The sequence below is a fragment of the Marmota flaviventris genome, chromosome 5 (assembly GCF_047511675.1).
Source record: "Marmota flaviventris isolate mMarFla1 chromosome 5, mMarFla1.hap1, whole genome shotgun sequence".
In the NCBI taxonomy this organism is placed as follows: Eukaryota; Metazoa; Chordata; class Mammalia; order Rodentia; family Sciuridae; genus Marmota; species Marmota flaviventris.
The window spans coordinates 148,635,075-148,655,607 of record NC_092502.1 but is presented as its reverse complement, the minus strand read 5'-3'; the positions used below and the strand labels follow the sequence as shown (position 1 = coordinate 148,655,607).

General features: G+C 35.2%; 1 protein-coding gene across 3 annotated transcripts in view; it reads left to right on the top strand.

The window, feature by feature from the left end:
- Fyb1 (FYN binding protein 1) overlaps positions 1-20,533 on the top strand; it is a 151,879-nt gene that overhangs the window by 99,922 nt on the left and 31,424 nt on the right. For all 3 annotated transcript variants that reach the window (XM_071612688.1, XM_027936290.2, XM_071612687.1), the window contains exons 3-9: positions 1,357-1,513; positions 13,162-13,208; positions 15,412-15,431; positions 15,863-15,897; positions 16,771-16,891; positions 19,583-19,742; positions 20,256-20,400. In XM_071612688.1, the coding sequence (XP_071468789.1) occupies positions 1,357-1,513; positions 13,162-13,208; positions 15,412-15,431; positions 15,863-15,897; positions 16,771-16,891; positions 19,583-19,742; positions 20,256-20,400 (685 nt within the window). The remainder of the gene's footprint in view (positions 1-1,356; positions 1,514-13,161; positions 13,209-15,411; positions 15,432-15,862; positions 15,898-16,770; positions 16,892-19,582; positions 19,743-20,255; positions 20,401-20,533) is intronic.

Genomic DNA, 20,533 nt, shown 5'->3' with positions numbered 1-20,533 from the left:
ATACTTTAAAAATTATCTTTGACCATGCATTTCTACTTATGGAAATTTGTCCAAAGAAAAAAAATTTAAAGATATGTACAAAGATAGCCAACTTTTTATTACAGCAAAAAGGAAAAAAAATAATATAACTATGAAATATTTGGGCCCTGTGTTGATTTTTTTTAAGTTGAAATGTAAAATTTGCATGTATTTATATGTACAAGTATGATAATTCATTACATATGTACAAGTGTAAGGATGAAATCAGGGTAATAAGTACTTCCATCTCCTCAAACATTAATTATTTTTCTGTGTTTGGAACTTTCATACTCTCAAAGTTATTTTGAAACACATCATAAGAATGTTGTAATCAGTAGTTACCGCACTGTGTAGAGAAAAACAGAACTGATTTCTCATCTCTCAGTGCTTTCTTTTCTTACAGTGTTTTGCATGCTTGATCTAACTTCTTTCCATCCCCTTTCCCTTCTGCCGTTTTCAGTTGCTAGTGATCACTGTATCATTCCATTCTTTTATGAGACAGACTTTTTAGTTTCCATGAATGAATAAGAAGAGTTATATTTTTAATCATGGTGTCTATGTTAAAAAAAACTGTTACAATTCTTAAAAATTACATTGTGATTATATTAACCTGGAAAGAAACATTAATATTGAGGAAACAGTAAAAACTGGTAGTAAAATAGAAAAATGGTCTCCTATTTTGCTCCTCTCCCAGAAAAGCATAAATGTTCATAAAAGTATTCTAAAATTTATGTAACTCAATAGTTATTGCTAGGTGATGGTGTTTTTGGTGATACACATCTATTTAATTTTGTTAATGTTTATATTATAACTTATATAATGTATATGACTTACTTGTGAGATGATTTAATAGATCTTAATGTTTAAAAACTACTCCTAAAGCACAACATAACTTATTAAAGAGGTTGTCAAAAACAAAAATGTATTACCTATGAGAGCAGATACAAAAACTAAATCTCTTTGGTCTAAAATAATGAAAAATAACCTGTATTTGTAACATCATGAAAAATGTGGTATAAAATTGATGCAGAGTTGTTCACAAAATCCAAAACAAAATCACACACACAAAAAAATAGATCCAAATAAGTTCAGAAAATATAAGAGAAATTTTTCAAATAGTGGGAATTAATTCTAAGAAATTTTCTTTTGAAATATAACATCTAAAATGTCCGGTCCCATTAAAATATTAGGTTCTTTAAAACACTCATTCCACTTGGGAGGCATTTCTGACATGGCTATATTCAAGATTCTCATTTCTACATACTTGGAATCATGGCCAGTTTTTAAATATTTTGAATATTTGTCTTAACTCATGATATTGTATACTTTGCTTTCTAGGTACCAGCAAAGGTCAGACGTCTTACTCAACAACTACCCTGCCACCAACTCCACCATCCCATCCAGCCAGCCAACCACCATTGCCAGCATCTCACCCAGCACAGCCACCAGTCCCAAACCTACCTCCCAGAAATATTAAACCTTCCTTTGACCTCAAGTAAGCAAAAGATAATCTTGCCATTTCTTCACCAATGTCTTGCCATAGGTTTTCAAAGTATGCTTGGCTGAGAGCTAAGGGCTCCATGTTAAAATTTGGGGGTAGCATGGGTGGGCAATGGGCAGAAAGAAGGGCTTGCTGAGCAGGTAGCTCTCATACATCCATACCCTTTTAAGACTGAACAGCTCTTGTTTTTCTGTCTCTTGTTGAGTTTCCCCTTAAAAATTCATTTGAAGAAACTTTCTACTGCCTTTAGCAAGTTCTGAAGTTCTCTGAGATCAGCATACCACCACCATCTCCTCTAACACCACCATCTCAGCCACTATAATCATCACCACCATGAACGCCATCTTTTATGATAGCTTATGATGTCCTAGCTTTTTACACAAGTAATTTCTACAACTGTATCAAGTTGGTAGTATTATCAGTTCATAGATGAGGGCCAAGTAACTTCTCCAAGATTACATGATACTGCAGAGTAGAAATTTGAACCACTGTCAGTCTGAGGACAAAGTAAATGTATGTTTAAACCACTAAGATAATTAACTTCTATTAAAATTTTTAATGAGGTTTTTCTCATCTTTCAGAATTTTTGGTAGAGTGTTTAAAACCTAGAAAACTTTTCTTCTCTTCTACTTGCATTTAGACAGTTTAGAAGTGTTAATTCTATGGGTTGTTATGCCTGAGCTCTGTACCTGTAATTTACCAGTCACTGATTAAGGAAAAAAACAAGTGAAAGATTGGAACAGAATGAAATAGTGTTTGAAAAAAAGAAATTTAAAACATCAAAAGCAAGCACATCGTGTATAGTAAAACATGCTATATCTTTCCTTTTCTCTTCCAGAAAATTGTTTCATGTTATTTGCCACAAATAAGTAATGTCCCACATACACAGTTTTCCTTTACCTCAATATTCTTACCAGATTGATAGAATTTACAGTGAAATAATTTGCTATCCACAATCCATGTTATAGAAATGGCTAATAATAGTATCAGATTGAAAGTTTGTCTTTGATGTTTCATGATTCCAGTTGAGCCAGTATTAAAAACATATTTGTTATGGGTAGCCACTACTATTTTTCACCTTAGTGTGCTTTATAGAGGTTTAAAGATAGTAAGTAAAGATGTTGGAGCAGCATGGTAATTATTCTCTTATCTATGGCCTGCTTTGCATTTTTACTTTAACTGTACACCTGGGCATTTGTTTATGAATGCTAATTTAAATACGCTACTACCCACTGAGATCTAGCTAACAAATAAGAGTATAAGATATCTGCCTACTAACATGTAAAGGTTAAATAAACATTAGTTTAACAAAAATAACAGTTAACACATGTTCTTATATGTGTACACCTGACTTCTACATAAATTATTTTCCTTTCATATATATGTGTGTGTGTGTGTATATATATATATATATATATATATATATATATATATATATATATGGGTGAAGTATATGTACATATATATATATATATATATATATATATATATATATATATATATATATAAAACCATGTTTATTTTTCCTCATTTTTTTTCTATTCACAAATTTAACCCATTATATTTCTATTTTAGTAACTCTGGATTTTATTGTGCGACCCTGTCGCAGCTTCTGGCTTCAGTAAGGTTTCTGAATGTAGTGTAATTCTAGTGAGGAATTTTAATAAGTGATGTGAGCATGATTTCCTGAAAATTAATAAGGCATGGACGCTGGTAATTATTTGATTGAAGAAATTAAGGAAAAAATGAGGAAGATCATTTAACACTATTCCTACTATTTCGGGAGTCCCTCAAACCACCCATATATTTTGGTAATTCACTGAAAAGGCTTGCAGAACTCAACCTACAGTAGCACTGAGATTTCTTTGCTGTAAAGAAGGGAAGACAGAGGCATCATCTGGAAGTATCCAAGCACAGGCTTCCAAAGTTCTCTCCTTGCAGGCCTGGGAGGGCCACAGTAAGAACACTCCTTTCTCCAGCTATGCAACTGCAATGCCCATCTCATAGTGCTTCCCAGGGAAGCCCACTAGAGTTGGTTCCCGAAGTTTCTACTTGGGGCTGATTACATAAGCACTTTCTACAAAGAAACCACCAAAAATAGCAGAATCCTAGAAAGAAAGCAGGTGTTCACTACAAATCTCATTATTTCTGCAGTCTACATGCAGGAAAGCATTCTTCCCCATCAGACAACTCTTCAGATCAGTGTACAGGACTCTATAGAAACTGAGCTCCCATACATAAACTTTGGGAAAAACCTTGGTAGCAGACTGTCCTAAAATATAGCAAATCCAGGCCTGCTATATTAACTCTTCTCTGCAAACCTACTCCCTAGAATTCATCATGATAAGAAATAAGCTGTGGGAGGAAGAAAGATTTCAAAACGTCTTATAACATGGGCTACTATTTCTTTAGGATTCTGGTCTATTTTTCTGCTTTGAGAGAAATTCTGACAAATAAAGGAAAGTTGAGAAGGGCCTGCCAGTCAGCCAGGTTCAGATTCTTACCCATAATATTGTTTTCATCAGAGCTTAGCAAATCCACTAATAATAGTAAACTTGACCTTATTTTAATTTCTATCTTATTAAGGACTCCCATTAGAATGTGATTCATCTAAGAGTTGCCAACTTCTCAAAATGCAACCTCTTTGAAAAAAATGGAGAGAAGAAAGAGATTTAGATGTTCCTTTGCCTAGACAATCTGTATTTGGAGTCTCTGAAAGTAAATTATAATATGGAGAAAAGAGAAGATGTGAAAGCTAAAGACACCTATAAGATAATGTTCTTTTCAAAAGAAAAAATGTCCAAAATGTTAAGCTGTCATTAGGGAAGCTCAAGTAAATTCCACAATGAGGAAATATCTAAGTTTAGAAAAATCCCCCAAGGAAGGGGAAGCTAGATAAATACATAGAGAAAACGAAACCAAAATGGGTCTCAATATTCAGGCTCAAAAGCTTATAATTCACATGAAGGGGAAATTTATGGGTGAAGTAGAAATGTAGAAGGTATGGGTGATTCTGCGCCTCCTGTCACCCTTCCAAATGTCTGCATGAGTCCCCAAGTACTCACCCTGCCAACCTGTAAATGTTCCTCCCTTTCTTATCAAAGGTCACTCTCAAGTGAAGATTGGATAGTTTTTTGTTTGTTTGTTTCTGTTTTTTTAACATTCATTTGGCGAATATTTTTTTTTTTTTTAGTCACTCCATTGTGGTTTTGGAATCAGAAACCACCAGTGGACAAAACAAGTAGCTCTCCCTTTATAAAGCACAGGGGAAGAGAAAAAGGAACAAAAATCATAAACAGGTAACAACAGATTACTGTAACAGGAAGTGTCAAGTGCTGTGGGAGAAAATGAAGCAGGGTTAGGTGGTAGAGTGTGAAAGGTGTTGGGGACAGCAACTGCAACTTTAAACGGAGAGGTGAAGCAGTTAGAGAAACAAAGATGCCAAGGAAGAAAGGGAGTCAGGCATGACACCGTCTGGGGAGAGACTCTTCAAGGCAGAGAGAGCAGCTAGAAAAAGGCCTAAGATGTTCAAGGACTAGGGAGGAGGTAACCACCTGGATTAGAGAGAGCGAGGGAAGGAGTATTAGGAAAAGAGTTAGCTCGTGTAGGGTCTTGGATAGAGATTGAGTGAAATAAAACCCTGAGGCATGAGCAGAGCAGTGAGTTTTCTGACCATGTTTTATCAATATCACCTTCACGGTTGTGCTGAGAAGAGACTGTGGGTGGGGAGATGTCAAAGCAGTGAAACCAATTAGACAAATACTACAGAAGCTCAGGCAAGATACGGAGGGGAGGTGACTCCAGTCAGGACAGCAGCAGTGGAGGCAGTGGTGAGAGATACCCAGACTCTGGATGTATTTTGAAGGTAAAAATAACAGAATTTAGGTTGGGGTATGAAAATAAAAATGGAGGATCAAAGGATTCCAAGGTTTTTGGCCTGAGCAACTGTAAGGATGAACTGAAATGGGAAGATAGGAGATCAAGGTTAGGTGAAGTTTAAGGTCATCGCTCAAGATTCAAGTGGAAATATTGAGGAGGTAACTGGGTCTAACAAGTGGTGAGTTTCAGAGAAAGTCCTGGGTTAAAGATACAGATTTGAGAGGCCCCGGAACATCTTCTACACTTAGAGTCATGAGGTTGGTTAAGATAAGGAAAGAGGGTAAAGAGCAAAAACAAGAAGTAAGACCTTGGCACTCCAACTCCAGGAGGCCTGGGAAAAGAAAGGGCAAAGGAGAGAAAAAAGGAAGAACCAAAATAGTAGGTGCCCTGGAAGCCAAGTGAAGGGAGCACCTTGGGAGGAGGCTGCGAGAAAGCGTTTCAGAGGCTGCTGAAGGCCCAACAAGGGAGGGTGGGGAGGTGAAGGAATGAAATGGCAGGCGGGTTGGGCTTGCAAGTCTGACCAAGTAGCTTTAAAAGAGGAGGATATGGGAGGAACTGGAAAGAGCCCATAGAGATAGTTCTTTAAGGAGAAAAGAAAATCAAAGAATGGGACAATCGTTGGTAGGAGAACCTGAATCAAGAGCATTTTCTTAAATTCAGAAATAGTAGCAATTTTGTATGCTGACGGGAAAGATCCAGTAAAGAGGAAAACATGATAATGTGGCGGGGGAAGAATTCCTGGAATCAAAGACTAAAGTCACTTCAAACTAAGGAGGGATTGGCTTTCCCCAAAACCAAATGACTGATAAGGTTATAGTTCTCCCTGGGGTGTACAGTAGAATCTCTAACTGGGATCAAGGCAGGAATTGCAAGAGATAGGAGGCCTCTATCTATCCCCTGCAGCCTGTTCTGCCGCTTCTGAAGAAGAAACTCGTATTATGTCATCTGGGTTAGAATATCTTGAACTTGTAAAAGACTGAAGGCTGGTAAGAATCAGAAAATCATAAATAACTGAAAATTAAGTAGCTAAGGCCAAAGTTATATGTATTTTAACTTGTATCATTTCCCCACCTAGTGGTCAGAATACAGTTCATCTACATTTTCTGCTATTTTACTTTTTGAAGAACCGAAATGGATCCAAAGACCACGTTTATCATTATCCAGTTTCAAATCAGCATCTTTCAATGGGAACATGCCTTGGTATCATTTTGTACATGAATTATAACTTTAACAGCCGAACTAATTCTTCCGATGAAAACTGAACCAATGGTTGAGTGTTTTGGCACACGAAACAAATTACATATTATTAATAATAATGAGACAGGAAAAGTGTGGTGATGAGAAATAATAAATGATAGGAAGTGACCAGAGTGAGAGAAGGAAAAGGTAAATAGCTCCTCCCCTCAGACTATTCAAAGATAGTTAAAGGGATTGTTTGGGGTAAGAATTTACCATTGCAACCTTTCAGGTAATCAGAAATGCTTAGAATTTTCCACAACCTGAGACTTTCCATCTCAGTTGACCACCGCCAGATAGTCTTACCTAACTCCACTTGGAAAATATTTGTCTTAGGCAAGTAAAAGTTTTAAAATTCTTTGTGGGTTAAGTGTGAGGAAGGCATATTCCAGAGGAAAGGTCACAGGATTGTATTCTTGATAAGGACCGGTATGGAACAAAGTTGTATGCACCTCTTAGATTTCCTCTTCCTTCCTTTAAAAAAAAATACCTGGTAATTAAAAGCTAAATTCATGAATAGCAAATAAGGTCTAAAGATCAACAGCTTTACATCTTTAAATGTCAGGAAATAGACCTCTAATTGCTTTCTAAAAATGATAGTCATGATAATAAATTAACTTCACTTTTCCTTTTATTTTGATGCCATAGCATCAAAACAAAGAACCTTGGTGAAAGGGCTTCTTGAATAGACTTATTATCACATCTGATAAGTTTCCTTTTCTTCTCCTCTGCCCCTCCCTCTACTAGGTTTTCATGTCTTTGGTTGTGACTAGTTCCATTGTTTTTCTTGCTCTCTATGTGCAGCTTTTCTCAATGCCTGGAATACTTTGAACAATTGGAGACAGTTTGGTTTGGGTTTATTCAAATTGGTGAGAGTTTGGTCTGGGTTTATTCAAGACATTTGCACCTATTTCTCTTCTTTTCCCCTTTATTCCTGCCTGCTATTTCTATTGTGGCCATTGTTTCATATTTATTGAATATTTTAATGTTATTCATATTATAAACTCAAGCCTATATAAAATGGCAGAGATGTTGGATCCATGAATCAATGTGTGTAAGCAAACATCTATGGGTAATAAATGCTTTGCATAAATGTACAGGCACACACATACGAATATGCTACACAAATACCCTTCATTTTGCAAGGATTTGTTATTAATTCAGGTGTTTTAGGAAGTAAGTCCAGTGGTATTTTCTATTCGATATCCTTTTTCACTGATAATAATTCACTTTAGTAATAAAAGTCTCTTGGTGTTACTATTACATCATTATTTCATAAAAATCAAAGTTCTACCATGACAGGATTTCTTTTAAGAGCTTTCTAAAAACGATAATCATAATAATAAATTAACCACCAAAGTGACAACCCCTTTCTTCAAGGGCATTGCAGTCTGGTAGTGAGAAAGAGAAGGCCGTAAGCAATTATTATATAATTTCAAAATAATCCAAGATAATCATGTTAAAGGATGGGTGGATGACACACGGAGGCAGCAATTAATGGGCTTTGAGGAGCTGGAGGTCACTCTGCAGAGGCTGTGTTCAGGATACACAGCACAGGAGGGCCACAACAGCACATGAGGAGAAGAGAGGATTATTTCAGAGAAAGGAAGCTGGGCTAATCGAGGAGAAATGAAACCAGAGAGTGTCCATAGGGGGCACAAGCTCAGTATTAATAAATGAGAAGCTGATATAAGAGCAAATATGAGAAATAAAACTGTGAAAGAACAGAATCCATTGCACAGAACCTGCACACCATGAAAAGTACTATAGGGTCCAGTCTGTAGAATGCCAGTGTGTCTTGATCTCTAAAGTACATACATCTTTTTACCTGATATTCAATTCATTAAAGTTAATGATTCAGAGTCCTAGTTTATCTTAAGTACTTTAGTTCACATTATATAACTTGTTATTCTATTTGCACACCTAGTAATTTTTATCTAAAGAATTCTTTACAGGAGGATCTTTGATTAATATTTGGACAGCTAAAATGGATCAATTGTTCTGTTTATAAATTTAATTATTAAACTCCCTTAGAAGTTTCACATTACATGTATAAGTATAAATATTAAATTCCTTTTATAAGCATTTCAAACATCTGAGAGACAAATTTAATGATCCCACTAAACAAAACCCTCCCCATAACTCATAAATCTATTAAATAAAACTACATCCAGTTCTCTTAAATATTTCGATAACATTTGCAAATAAATTACTCTTATACTTTTTAAGAAATGCATTTATTATAAAAATTTTAAGAATACAAAAGGCAGAGATGATAATATAATAAGTCCCCATGTTTCCCTCACCGACTTTGGTGATTATGAACACATGCTCAGTCTCGATTCATTCATACTCTCACCCTCTTTCTTCCTCTTATATTTTTCTAAACTATCAACCAGCATCATATAATTTCATCCATAATGTTTTAGTAGCTTCCATAGATATCCCTAAAAATAGACTCTGTGTATTAATATAAAATATTAAGTCAGTGCTGAAATTTCCAATTGTCTCTTAATGTCGTGTTCATGTGTGTTTTCAGTTTGAACAGAATCCAAAATCTACATCTCTTTGTTAGCTTCTATGTTTATACTTCTCTTTAAGACATAGGTTTATCCTCCATGTCCTTTTTTCATTCCTTACAATTTATTTGTTGAGAAAGCCAAGTAGTTTGTGAATACTGTAATTACCCATAGTCTAGTTTCTGCTGATTGCCTCTCTATAGTGTAGTTTAGTGTTCCTCTTTCTTCTGTATTTCTGGTAGATTGACAGTTGGATGTAGAGGTGACCTCATGAAATTTGGTTCTTTTTTATTATTGTTTTATTATTTATTTTAGTTTAATTTTTTGGCAGGACTTGTCCCTGGATTTTGGCATAATCTTTCATCAGGAGCTCATAACATACACTTGACTCTCCTTTTGGTATGTGAACAACAATTGGTGCTCAATACCTGGAGTCCTTACTCAATACCTGGAGTCAACTAGAATTTAAAAAACCTAAACCACAATTCTTAAATTGAACATTGTCTAATATAACAACTCTTAAATATGACAAATGCTCAAAATATTGATGATATATATTGTCTTAATGATTATAAAACTTACTCCACAACATTTTTTTATTGTGAGATAAGCCTACTCAGTCATTTCTGTATTTAATTCTGAATCCTCCAAGAACTAAAAAGACTCACAAAATAAAAAAGGTATCTTGTCAAAAATTGATGAATTTGGCCTTCACACGTACCTAAAAACAAATATAAGCAAATATAAGTTTAATTATTAATTGATAAACACCACCACCTCAAGTAGAAACTCAGACACATACAGCCTTAGGGACTCTTCCTGAGCCACACCCAAAGCGGACAGGAGTTAGTTCGAGGAGGAATTAGTTCTGGTGGCCTACAGCATAATACAGTAACTATGATCTACAGCAATCTATGTCCTATTTCAAAATATCTAAAAGAGTTAAAAGTTTCCCAGCACATAGAAATGACTAATGTTTGAGAAGATGAAAAAGCTAATTACTCTTGATTCAATCATTCACACACCACATACAAGTATAAAATTATCCTAACATACCCCCAAAATATATGCAGATATTATGTCAGTAAAAATATGTGCTAATTTGGAAAAAGAAGTCCATCATAAGAGGGCCCATATTATATGATTTCATTTTTAGAAAATGTCCAAAACAGGCAAATCCATAGAGACAGAAAGTAGATTTCATGGTTGCCAGATGCTGGGGAAAGGGGCAGGAAGTGACTGAATAATGAGCATAGGATTTCCACTTGGGGTGATGAAACACAATTTAGGCTACAGAGTGAAATGGTTATACAATGTGGAGAAGGTACTGAATGTCACTGAATTATACACTTTAAAATGGATACAATGGTGATTTCTATGTTAGGTATGTTTTATCACAAACAATAATCAAACAAAAACTATAAAAAGAAACATTGAATAAAGTACAGAAGTGGAGATATTGAGAATAAGAGAGCTCCATAGAAGTGTTGAAATATATCCCCTTGGGAAGCAGGACAGACAGATACCAAGCCATGTAATCACGAGGTGCTCATTTCTCTTATGCCGATTTCACACTCTGCCTTTATATCCCCAAAGTTCCAAAAAAGAAAAAAATAAAACCCATGAAAAATGTTTAAATTAAAAGAAAAATTCTTGTGAAGCCACAAATACAAATCCTTTTTATGGTCAGTGATAAGGTGTTTCCAGCACACACTCTTCGAATGGGATTAGTTTTGCAAACAGCATTGGGTCCAAGTAACACTCTTTCCTAATTCTTAAAGCCGTGTGAGTATTGAGCCTGAAAGTGATGCAACCATGTTTTTGTTTGTGTTAGAATGATCACTTTAGCAAAAATTAGAGAAGAAAATGTCAGTGTGGGGAAGAGGAGGAACAATTCTGATGGCTACAAGACTCGCCAGGTGCCTGCTGCAAGAGGCCATAACCAGAATGTAATCCTGTTCTCAACATCTAGCAGGAGAGAAGCAAGAGATAGAAGAAGAAAGGGAATTATAGGAGCTATTAAATTCAGAGAACTGACAGAATTTGATGATTAATGTGAGGCTAAAGAAAAGTGAGAGATACAGGATGGCCTAAAGCTTGCTTGGAATTGTGTTTCATTCATGAAGACATAAAACTACAGCAAGAACAGGTGTAGGTTGGCATGGAAAAGGGAAACCTGTTTCTGAGTTAATATAAAATGGGCTGAAACTCTAAAAGAGGTGTGGACTAGGGATTCCAACATGGAAATTACCAACATTAAGATAAGACGTGAAGCTGTGGTAGTATATGAAACCATTCAGGGACAACTGTAGAGTGGTTGGGGGCGGGGCAGGTGGCAGGGAGAAAAAAAAGCCAGAACACAAAGGCAAAAGAATATCATCACTTAGAGAGGAAGTTAAAAGAAAACAAATCTACAAAGGAAATCGTGGGATAGTGGCCAGAGAGACAAGTGAGCCAGAAGATAGTTCTTACAGAAACAAACAAAGGACATTTGAGGCGAGCAAAATGGCCAGTCCTGTCAAGGATTACAAAACAACAACGTAAGAGTCTGGCTAAGCAGTGTACACTGGATTTGGTAAGTAAGATTTTTTAAAGTTGTTTTAGTGTGAAGAAGAGTTTTTACAGGGAATGCTTTCAATTTTTCTCCATTTAGAATGATGTTGGCCTAGAGCTTAGCATAGATAGCTTTTACGATGTTGAGATATGTTCTTGTTATCCCTAGTTTTTCTAGTGTTTTGAACATGAAGCGGAGCTGTATTTTGTCAAATGCTTTTTCTGCAATTATTATAGAAGACAGATTATGGTCAATGAAGAGATGACCAGGAAGAAAGGAAGTAGAGTCAACATTTTGTAGCTTGACTTGGAAAAATAGGATTATCTTGTGGTAATGTAGAGGATTCAGAAAAGCAGAGATGTGATAGCTCTTTTTTTAATGGAAGAGAGTAATATGGAATAAGGTAGAAGATAATGACTCAGATATTTAGAGATGGGGAGCAAAGGAAGGAAAAGAATATAAATATCATTACAGTACATGGAATAAGGGGGATAGTAACTGAGAATCAGATAGGATTCAGAACAGAGCCGAAGAGAAGGACTTTGTAGGGAGAAGGTAAGGGCAGGTATAACTGCAGATGAGTTTGTGGGTTAAGGGAATAAGTTTACTCTCTTAAGAGAATTCATATCTAATTATTGATATTTTGTCAGTGAAGTAAGAAATAAGGTCATCTGATTATAGGGGAAAGGGTAGGAATAGCAGATTTGACGACAGTAGTGAAGGTTTTTAACAAGTATTGAGAAGGATGGTGCAAGAGAAGGTTAACTAGGGAAAAAAAGTAATGAGTTTATAGAATAGCACTGAGGCTAGAGTTGAGACTGGATGCCAATTATGTGTAATGTGCGGAGTCAATAAGACTGGTGATTTTTTTCAGCTGTGCTCATCAGTCTGAGAAAAGGAGTAGAAAATGAGATGGGGAGGTGGGTCCATAAAACATTAGGAATTTGGGGGATCCAGGTATTGATAAGGATATTAAGAGCAGCTGGAGTCAAGCAGAGGAAGCACGTTGAAGTCTAAACCACAACCATGGAAGTAAAGCCAAGTGGCTTCCATCTAAAGAGGAAGGAGTTGGGGATTGAAACCAATTAATCCTTTTAGGCATATACACCAAAGAACCAATCCAAAGCCTTGAGAATCCCAGAACTGATCAGTTGGTATACTGCATATTTAATGGACAACGTGATCACTCCCCTGAAGCAATGATTAACTCTGTGTCCATTATGAGTGGACAATGCTGTACTTGAGCTTCTCAATTCCCCATTTTCTTGCCACAACTGCTACGTATAGAATAGGCTAAAGTCTCTTCTAGTGTGACTGAAGTTTTCAATCAGGGCAAGTATAAAAGAGGAGAGAATAATTCAGACAATAATTCTTGTTCTCTTCTCCATTGTAAGGTGAGCATCTACTTGTTCCATTTTCATGCTTTCTTCTTCTTCTTCTTCTTTTTTTTTCAGAAACCCTGTAAATGAAGAAAATCAAGATGGTGTCATGTACTCTGATGGTAAGGGGCAGAAAAATATCTGTTACCTCAGTACAGAAATTTGAATTAATCATTCACATAGTGTCATTGATGAGTTATTACCACTATTATTCCAGGCAAGATCCCTCTCTTGATCTACTTATTTATTTCCTTATATCCCATTATTCACTCCCTTTCTGCCCCTTACCTGCCATAGACAAATATCCTAGTATACTTGATACATGTGTTTGTACAAGGGAGAGTTTCCCATCTTCTGAGGTCTTCTTTAATTTCTTTCTTTGGTGTCCTGTAGTTTTCATTGTAGAGATCTTTCACCTCTTTTGTTGATTCCCAAGTATTTTATTTTATTTATTTATTTATTTATTTATTTATTTATTTATTTATTTATTTTTGCGGTTATTGTAAATGGAGTAGTTTTCCTCTTTCCTCTTTCAGAGGATTTGTCACTGATATACAGAAGTGCCTCTGATTTATGGGTGTTGATTTTATATCCTGCTACTTTGCTGAATTCATTTACTAGTTCTAGAAGTTTTCTGGTGGAAGTTTTTGCCTCTTCTAGGTATAGAATCATATCATTGGCAAATAGTGCTAATTTGAGTTCTTCTTTTCCTATTCATATCCCTTTGATTTCTTTCATCTGTCTAATTGCTCTGGCCAGTGTTTCAAGAACTATGTTAAGTAGAAGTGGTGAAAGAAGGCATCCCTGGCTCATATGAGTTTTTACAGGGAATGCTTTCAGTTTTTCTCCATTTAGCATGATGTTGGCCTGGAGCTTAGCATAGATAGCTTTTACGATGTTGAGATATGTTCTTGTTATCCCTAGTTTTTCTAGTGTTTTGAACATGAAGCAGAGCTGTATTTTGTCAAATGCTTTTTCTGCAACTATTGTGATGATCGTATGGTTCTTATCTTTGAGTCAATTGATGTGATGAATTACGTTTATTGATTTCCGTATGTTGAACCAACCTTGCATCCCTGGGATGACCCCACTTGATCGTGGTGCTGCATATGGCATTTTTGTGAAGCTTTCCAATGTTTTCTCGGTCTTATATATACAAAATTATATCTCATCTAAATTTCGATATTTTCATTCATATTAATTTTCTTTATAATTTTCTTTCTTACTCTTGAGCTTGAGTGCTTCTTTTACTTATCTTTGTGGTTCCCTCTTTGAGAAGTTGCCAGTTTTTATCCTTTGACCATTTTTTCTGGAGTTTTATCTTTTTCAGTTCACCTTCAGAAGTTCCTTTATGTTGTAGATATTGATTTCATGTCAATTTCAAACACTGGGAATATTTTTTCCCAGTTCTGTTTGCTGTCTCTTAGTCCATGCTGTCCTTCCTAGGACATAAATTTTGATATAATCAAATTCATTAATTTTTGCTTTACATTATGTGGTTTTTAAGTTTTGTTTAAAAAGTCTTCAGTTTTCTGTGAACTTTATCAGTTGTATTTAGGTCTTTAACATCTTCACTGCCCCCACCCTTTGAGAATTCAGTAGGAATCTAGATTTGCTGCTTCATATCTAGAGCTGGTTTTCTAATTACCATACTTGAAACAATCCAACCTTTTCTCATTAATTTAAAGTGTCACCATTATACTCTGTCAACTCTAAATGTGTATATGGCTGTGTCTATGTAAATTTGTATCTGTTACTGAACTCTCTGGTCTGTTCCATTGATTTATTTGTCTGATCTTATACCAACACTTCACTATTTGTACTAAAATGCTCTTAGTATTACCAACTTATTGCTCTTAATGTTACATTATGTCTTGGTATTGGGAATTGTGGATATTACACAAAACTCTCAAGGAGCAAAATATTTTAAGAATCTAATTAACTTGATGTATTTGATACACTAAAGAAAAACCCTAGGGAACAAATGTGTCAAAAGTGTGAACTATTTGTGATTTTTTTTAAAAATAATGCTTTGTTCTACGTGAGCCCATAGAACCAAATGAGTCTGCCTTCTTATAAGGAATAAATGATGTTATAATTTTTTGAAAGCAAATAAAATTATTTTAAAATTCAATTACAGTTATGAAAAAAGCCATAGTAAGGATCTAAGACATATTCTATTTTGTGCTTTATATCTCTGTTAATGCATGAGTTCTGTAAGATTATGAACTGTTTCAAGTATTATCAGATTATATTCAAAAATCGCATATTAAAGTGCCTCTTAATAATAATGTATTAAATTTGTTTTTTTTTCAAATCCTTTAGGTACTGGAACTCTAGATGAGGTCAGATTTTATTAATTTTCTGTTTATATTGTACTGTTATCTTTAGAATATTTAATATTGTTATTTGCTTATAAACAAAATGAAAATTTTTATGAGCAGTGATTTTTTTCTATTTATAATTTTCATTCAAAATGCTTGAGACACCAAAAAATCAATCAGTACCTGGACTCATGGTAGTGTTGTGGCGCTGAACATAAACATGTCTGTCTACACATCTCAATGATACAGCAAGATAAAAAATGAAATCCTTTTGTGCTTGATTTCCTAATCTCTCTCTCAAGATTTAAAAAAAAAATTAAACCAAACTTACTTATGTTTAAATTGTATAAATTTACAAATACTTGTTTAACAAAATATTTGATCAATGAAATATGTTCATGTTACCTTTTTGAAGAATTGAAATTAATCATTATCTATGTTTTTCTTGACAGGAACAAGAAAGTGAAGGAGAAACATATGAAGACATGTAAGAACTATATTTTCTACCATAATAGTTTTCTTCTAAGATGAATATGTTTTGTAAGAGGGAGTGTGGGTATATACCAACACCAGGAGGACAAGTTCATTTTGTCCAAATGATTGGCATGTAATGATAATTTCCATATAAAGAACTTAAATTTCCTTATTTCTCTAAGAATTCTATAGAGGACTCTATTAACAAGTGATTGTGTAAAAGGCTATAGACCTGCAGACTACTAGAAAGACCACAGGCAGGGAATCAGACATAGGGATCTGTATTTCTTGATTTCTGTGTGTCCTTGAGCAAATGAATTAATATATGGATTATGCCTTCTTCATCTGGGCACTGGTGGCCTGTGAGAAGCAGTTAGCACAGTACCCACATGCCAAAGTTTCATCTTGCTGGAAAGATGTTAAAAATGGCTCCAAAATGGATTTCCAGGGTAAAAGTAAACATGAATATATTTTTAATCATATGTTGAGCCCAGATATCTTAATTTTCTTTACCTAGTTCTTATTCAACCAATTTTGTCCGAAGTTTCTGAATTGAGGGGTACATGTGCACCTGTGAATGCATGCTCATGAAAGACAGAGGAAGATTAATAATTTTGTTCCTCCAACATGCAGCAAAGACAGGGTCTTTCTAATCAGTTTCTTCCACTTGCTGCCACAAGTTGTAATGGGAAGCAGAGCCCCTAGAAGATAGTCCCAGCTGTATGCCTCCTACAGATTTTAAAAACAATTTTGCACATCTAGGATTTTGACCTTCATCTACACTTCAGAGAGCATTTTCTCTTTTGTGTAGAAACTTCTCTAGGTAGTGAGCCCTGACTCATTGACACCTGCTGATGGGAAAACAACCTAAAATTTGTGTTCACAGAGAAACATCCAGAGAAAGAGACAAGAAACGGGAAAAGGAGGAAAAGAAGAGATTAGAACTAGAAAGAAAGGAACAGAAAGAGAAAGAAAAGAAAGAACAAGAATTAAAGAAGAAATTTAAAGTAAGAACTTGATTGCTGATGGGTGAAAGAGTAACATCCTTTTGTTAATTTCACATGGCTGGGACATCATTCTTGAAAACTAACATGGTGGGAGAATTACTTTATCACTGTTTTGAAAAAGTATCTTCATGACAGTACTTTTTTGGTCTCATACATTATCTTACCCATGCACTAAATAATGTAATATGATGAAATACAATAAAATCCAATTTGGGGGTTTGTAATCAGTGGGTCCTTAGGAGATCTTACGTTGATTAAGTAAATGAATATTTCATTACTAACTCAACTTGGCTTTCCCCATTATACATTTCCTATTAGCCTAATTATGCCAAAAGTATAGGATCACACACATAGATGCTCTGGTGGCATCGTATGTAATAGTGCAAAGGACATAAATGCCTCCTGGTTGAAGCAAACTATCTCAGAATGACATTTTTTTCAGCTGTTCTAGTTGCTGGTATCTGGACCTGACTTACTTCTTTTTTCCCTGAGTACAGGAGATCGAGTCCAGGGGTGTTCTGCCATTAAGTTATACCCACAGCCCACAGCTCTTTTAAAATTTTATTTTATTTTCTCTCTAAATTGCCATGCTGACCTCAAACTTACAATTCACCTGCTGCAGCCTCCTGAGTACCTGGAATTACAGGTGCACACCACCACACCAAGCTCTGACTGAGATTTTTGCCTTTATTTTAAGCCAGTGTACATGCAGACATCTGATACCTGCTGTTTCTCATCCCTGTTGGTTTATCTCAATTTCTGATCTCTGTCTTCTCTGATCTCTGATATATATGTGACGTCTATTACAACCATCACAAAACACTACTCTCACAGGATGCCCTTTCTTGACTATACCATCTTTGTTAACATAGCCCATCTGATCTGGGTCTGGCATCTCAAGTATATTTAGGGTAATTATCTGAATTTAAAAAATTATTTTTCATAAATTCATATCAGGTTTGCTTTAAATATTTACTCCTCTGAAGCATTTAATATATGATTGGAATTAAAACAACTTGATTTGCATAGAATTCCCTAGTAGATTTATTCATTAAATTATAGATTCAACTGCATGATGCAGAAAACACAACTTAGAGTCAACAGATGTGGATTCAAAAACCACCTGTACATATGAGCTATGAGACCTTGGGCTTACTACTTCTCTAAGACTCAGATTTTTTTTTCCTTTTAATTTTTATTCTGTGAAGCAAGAATAAATAGTACTTTTACAGAAAGTTTGTTATAGAATTAACTAAAAAGTCACAAAAGTCACTGAATCTATTATGCTCTTATTAAATTTTTGAAAAGCTGACTTACAATAAGTAAGTCTGAATGCAGTTTGAATATAAAAATGTTTTACTCAGAATGCATGGCTACCAGTGTTTATATTTTTCAAGTAAAGAAAATTAACTTCTTGAGAGAAAGAAATTATATAATTTTTTTTTCATTTTTGCAGTACTGGGGATTTAACCAAGGCAAGCATTCTACCTCTGAGCTCTATCCTCAGAATGTTATTTTAATTTTATTTTGAGAGAGAGTCTAGATAAGATGCTGAGGCTGGCCTTGAACTTGCAATCCTCCTGCCTCAGCTTCCCAGGTAGTTAGGATTATAGGCATGTACCGCCAAACCCAGATGTATGTTACACTTTTTATGAACATATTACTCATTGTTTTCAAGGAATTATGTGAGGTCTTTTGCTTCTTTTGGAAAAATAAATTTTACATTATTCACTTATTCATTCAAAGAATATTTTTGAGTAAGAAAAATAGAGTGCCATGCTGCTATGAATTCAAAAAGTTTGTCAAGACTGACTTTAGGAGATATATTTCTTCTATAAGATATTAATAGATGCTTAGTTTTAAAAAAAAGTTAGATAAGTCTGAGAACTGAGCCTGTCTAATATCATGGCATTCTATAATTTAAGGTTTTATAATTTAGTGGCAGATAATTAATACCATGGCATTGTAAATTCAATAAAATAAGGTATAGCATCTTCAAAATTCACAATGCATATTTACATATCAAAAGATCCAAGAAACGTATTTAAGATTAGGAAATTAGGAGTTTAGAATTCATGATCTAAATTAGATTATTCCCAGGGCTGGAGATGTAGCTCCATGGTAGAGCACTGGCTTAGCATGCCCAAGGCCCTCAGTCCAGTCAATTTCTTGGATCTATTGAACCAAATCAATTTTTTGGATTATGAATAAAGAAAGAGAGAGAAGGATGGAAGGGATAGGTAGAGGGAGGGAGGAAAAGAAAAAGAGAAACAATAATTACACAATGCAAAGAGGAAAAACACTTCACCAAAAAACCACCAGCATATCCCATAAAAAACACAAAGCTCTCAGCATGGAGTTGTATTTAAATGATATTCCATTATGAAGAGTTGCCTTTGCAAGCCTCCTGCAGTTCCTATGGACTACGGATCCCTGCCACTCTCTCCTGGCCCCCAAACACTGGTTCACTTGTTCTTTGCTGGTCCTGTGAGGCCTCTGTGAGTTTTCCCTAATGCCCCTATCAGAACATTCACCAGGAATGACATTTACCCTTCATTTCTATTTAAGTGTTGATAGAGGCAGGTTAGCAAGTTGTGGGCTTATCTATCTTTCCAAACTGCATTCTTTAAGTTTTTCTGATAGCAAGGAAACCTGTTTTTTGTTTGTTTGTTTGTTTCTCTCTCATTGTAGCTAACGGGCCCTATTCAAGTCATTCATCTAGCAAAAGCTTGCTGTGATGTCAAAGGAGGAAAGAATGAACTGAGTTTCAAGCAAGGAGAAGAGATTGAAATAATCCGTATCACAGACAACCCTGAAGGAAAATGGTTGGGCCGAACAGCAAGGGGGTCATGTGAGTGTACATTTCCCTGTGGCTTTGAAGGGTTTTTTGTTTTTGTTTTTATTTTTTTGTCAGTCAATATTAAATGCTCATATTCTTCCAGAACTATTACCATCAAGTTTAGGAGTTACTGGGTTGACAAAGGCGGGAAAATCTAAAATGGCAAGAATGGACCCATTTTCACATCATTTATATTCTTAGTGGGAACCAATGTAAAGTTGTATATTATTCTAGGGAGGTCAGAGGTCATTAGTTTCTTCATTCATGTGACAATTGGGGGAAATGTTTCATGTGACTCATTTTTGAATCTTTAAAATACACCCTAGACTTACCCCAAAAGACAACAGGATAAACCTTTGACAGAATACAGTAAAATGTGTCCACCTGGGAAGTGTATAATTCAGAATTGAAAGCAGGTAAATAAAGGGAAATTTTAAAGAACAAATGTGCAACAGATATTTTATTCACAATTTTAAAATATGTAAGTGGTAGTTGCCTAAACCTAAGTCTTTTCCTTTTTGGTAGATGGCTATATTAAAACAACTGCTGTAGAAATTGACTATGATTCCTTGAGACGGAAGAAATCCTCTCTCAGTGCTCTATCATCAAAGCCTGTTGAAGACGACCAAGAAGTATATGATGACGTTGCAGAGCAGGATACTAGCACCAGGTATGTGCCAGCACACACTGTAAGACAGACCAGATTGTCTCCTTGTTGGAGATTATGTTTCAAAACCCTAGAATCTTACCTTCTGTATTTCCTAATGTTCTCTATCACTAAATCGCCACTTGTACCAACCCAA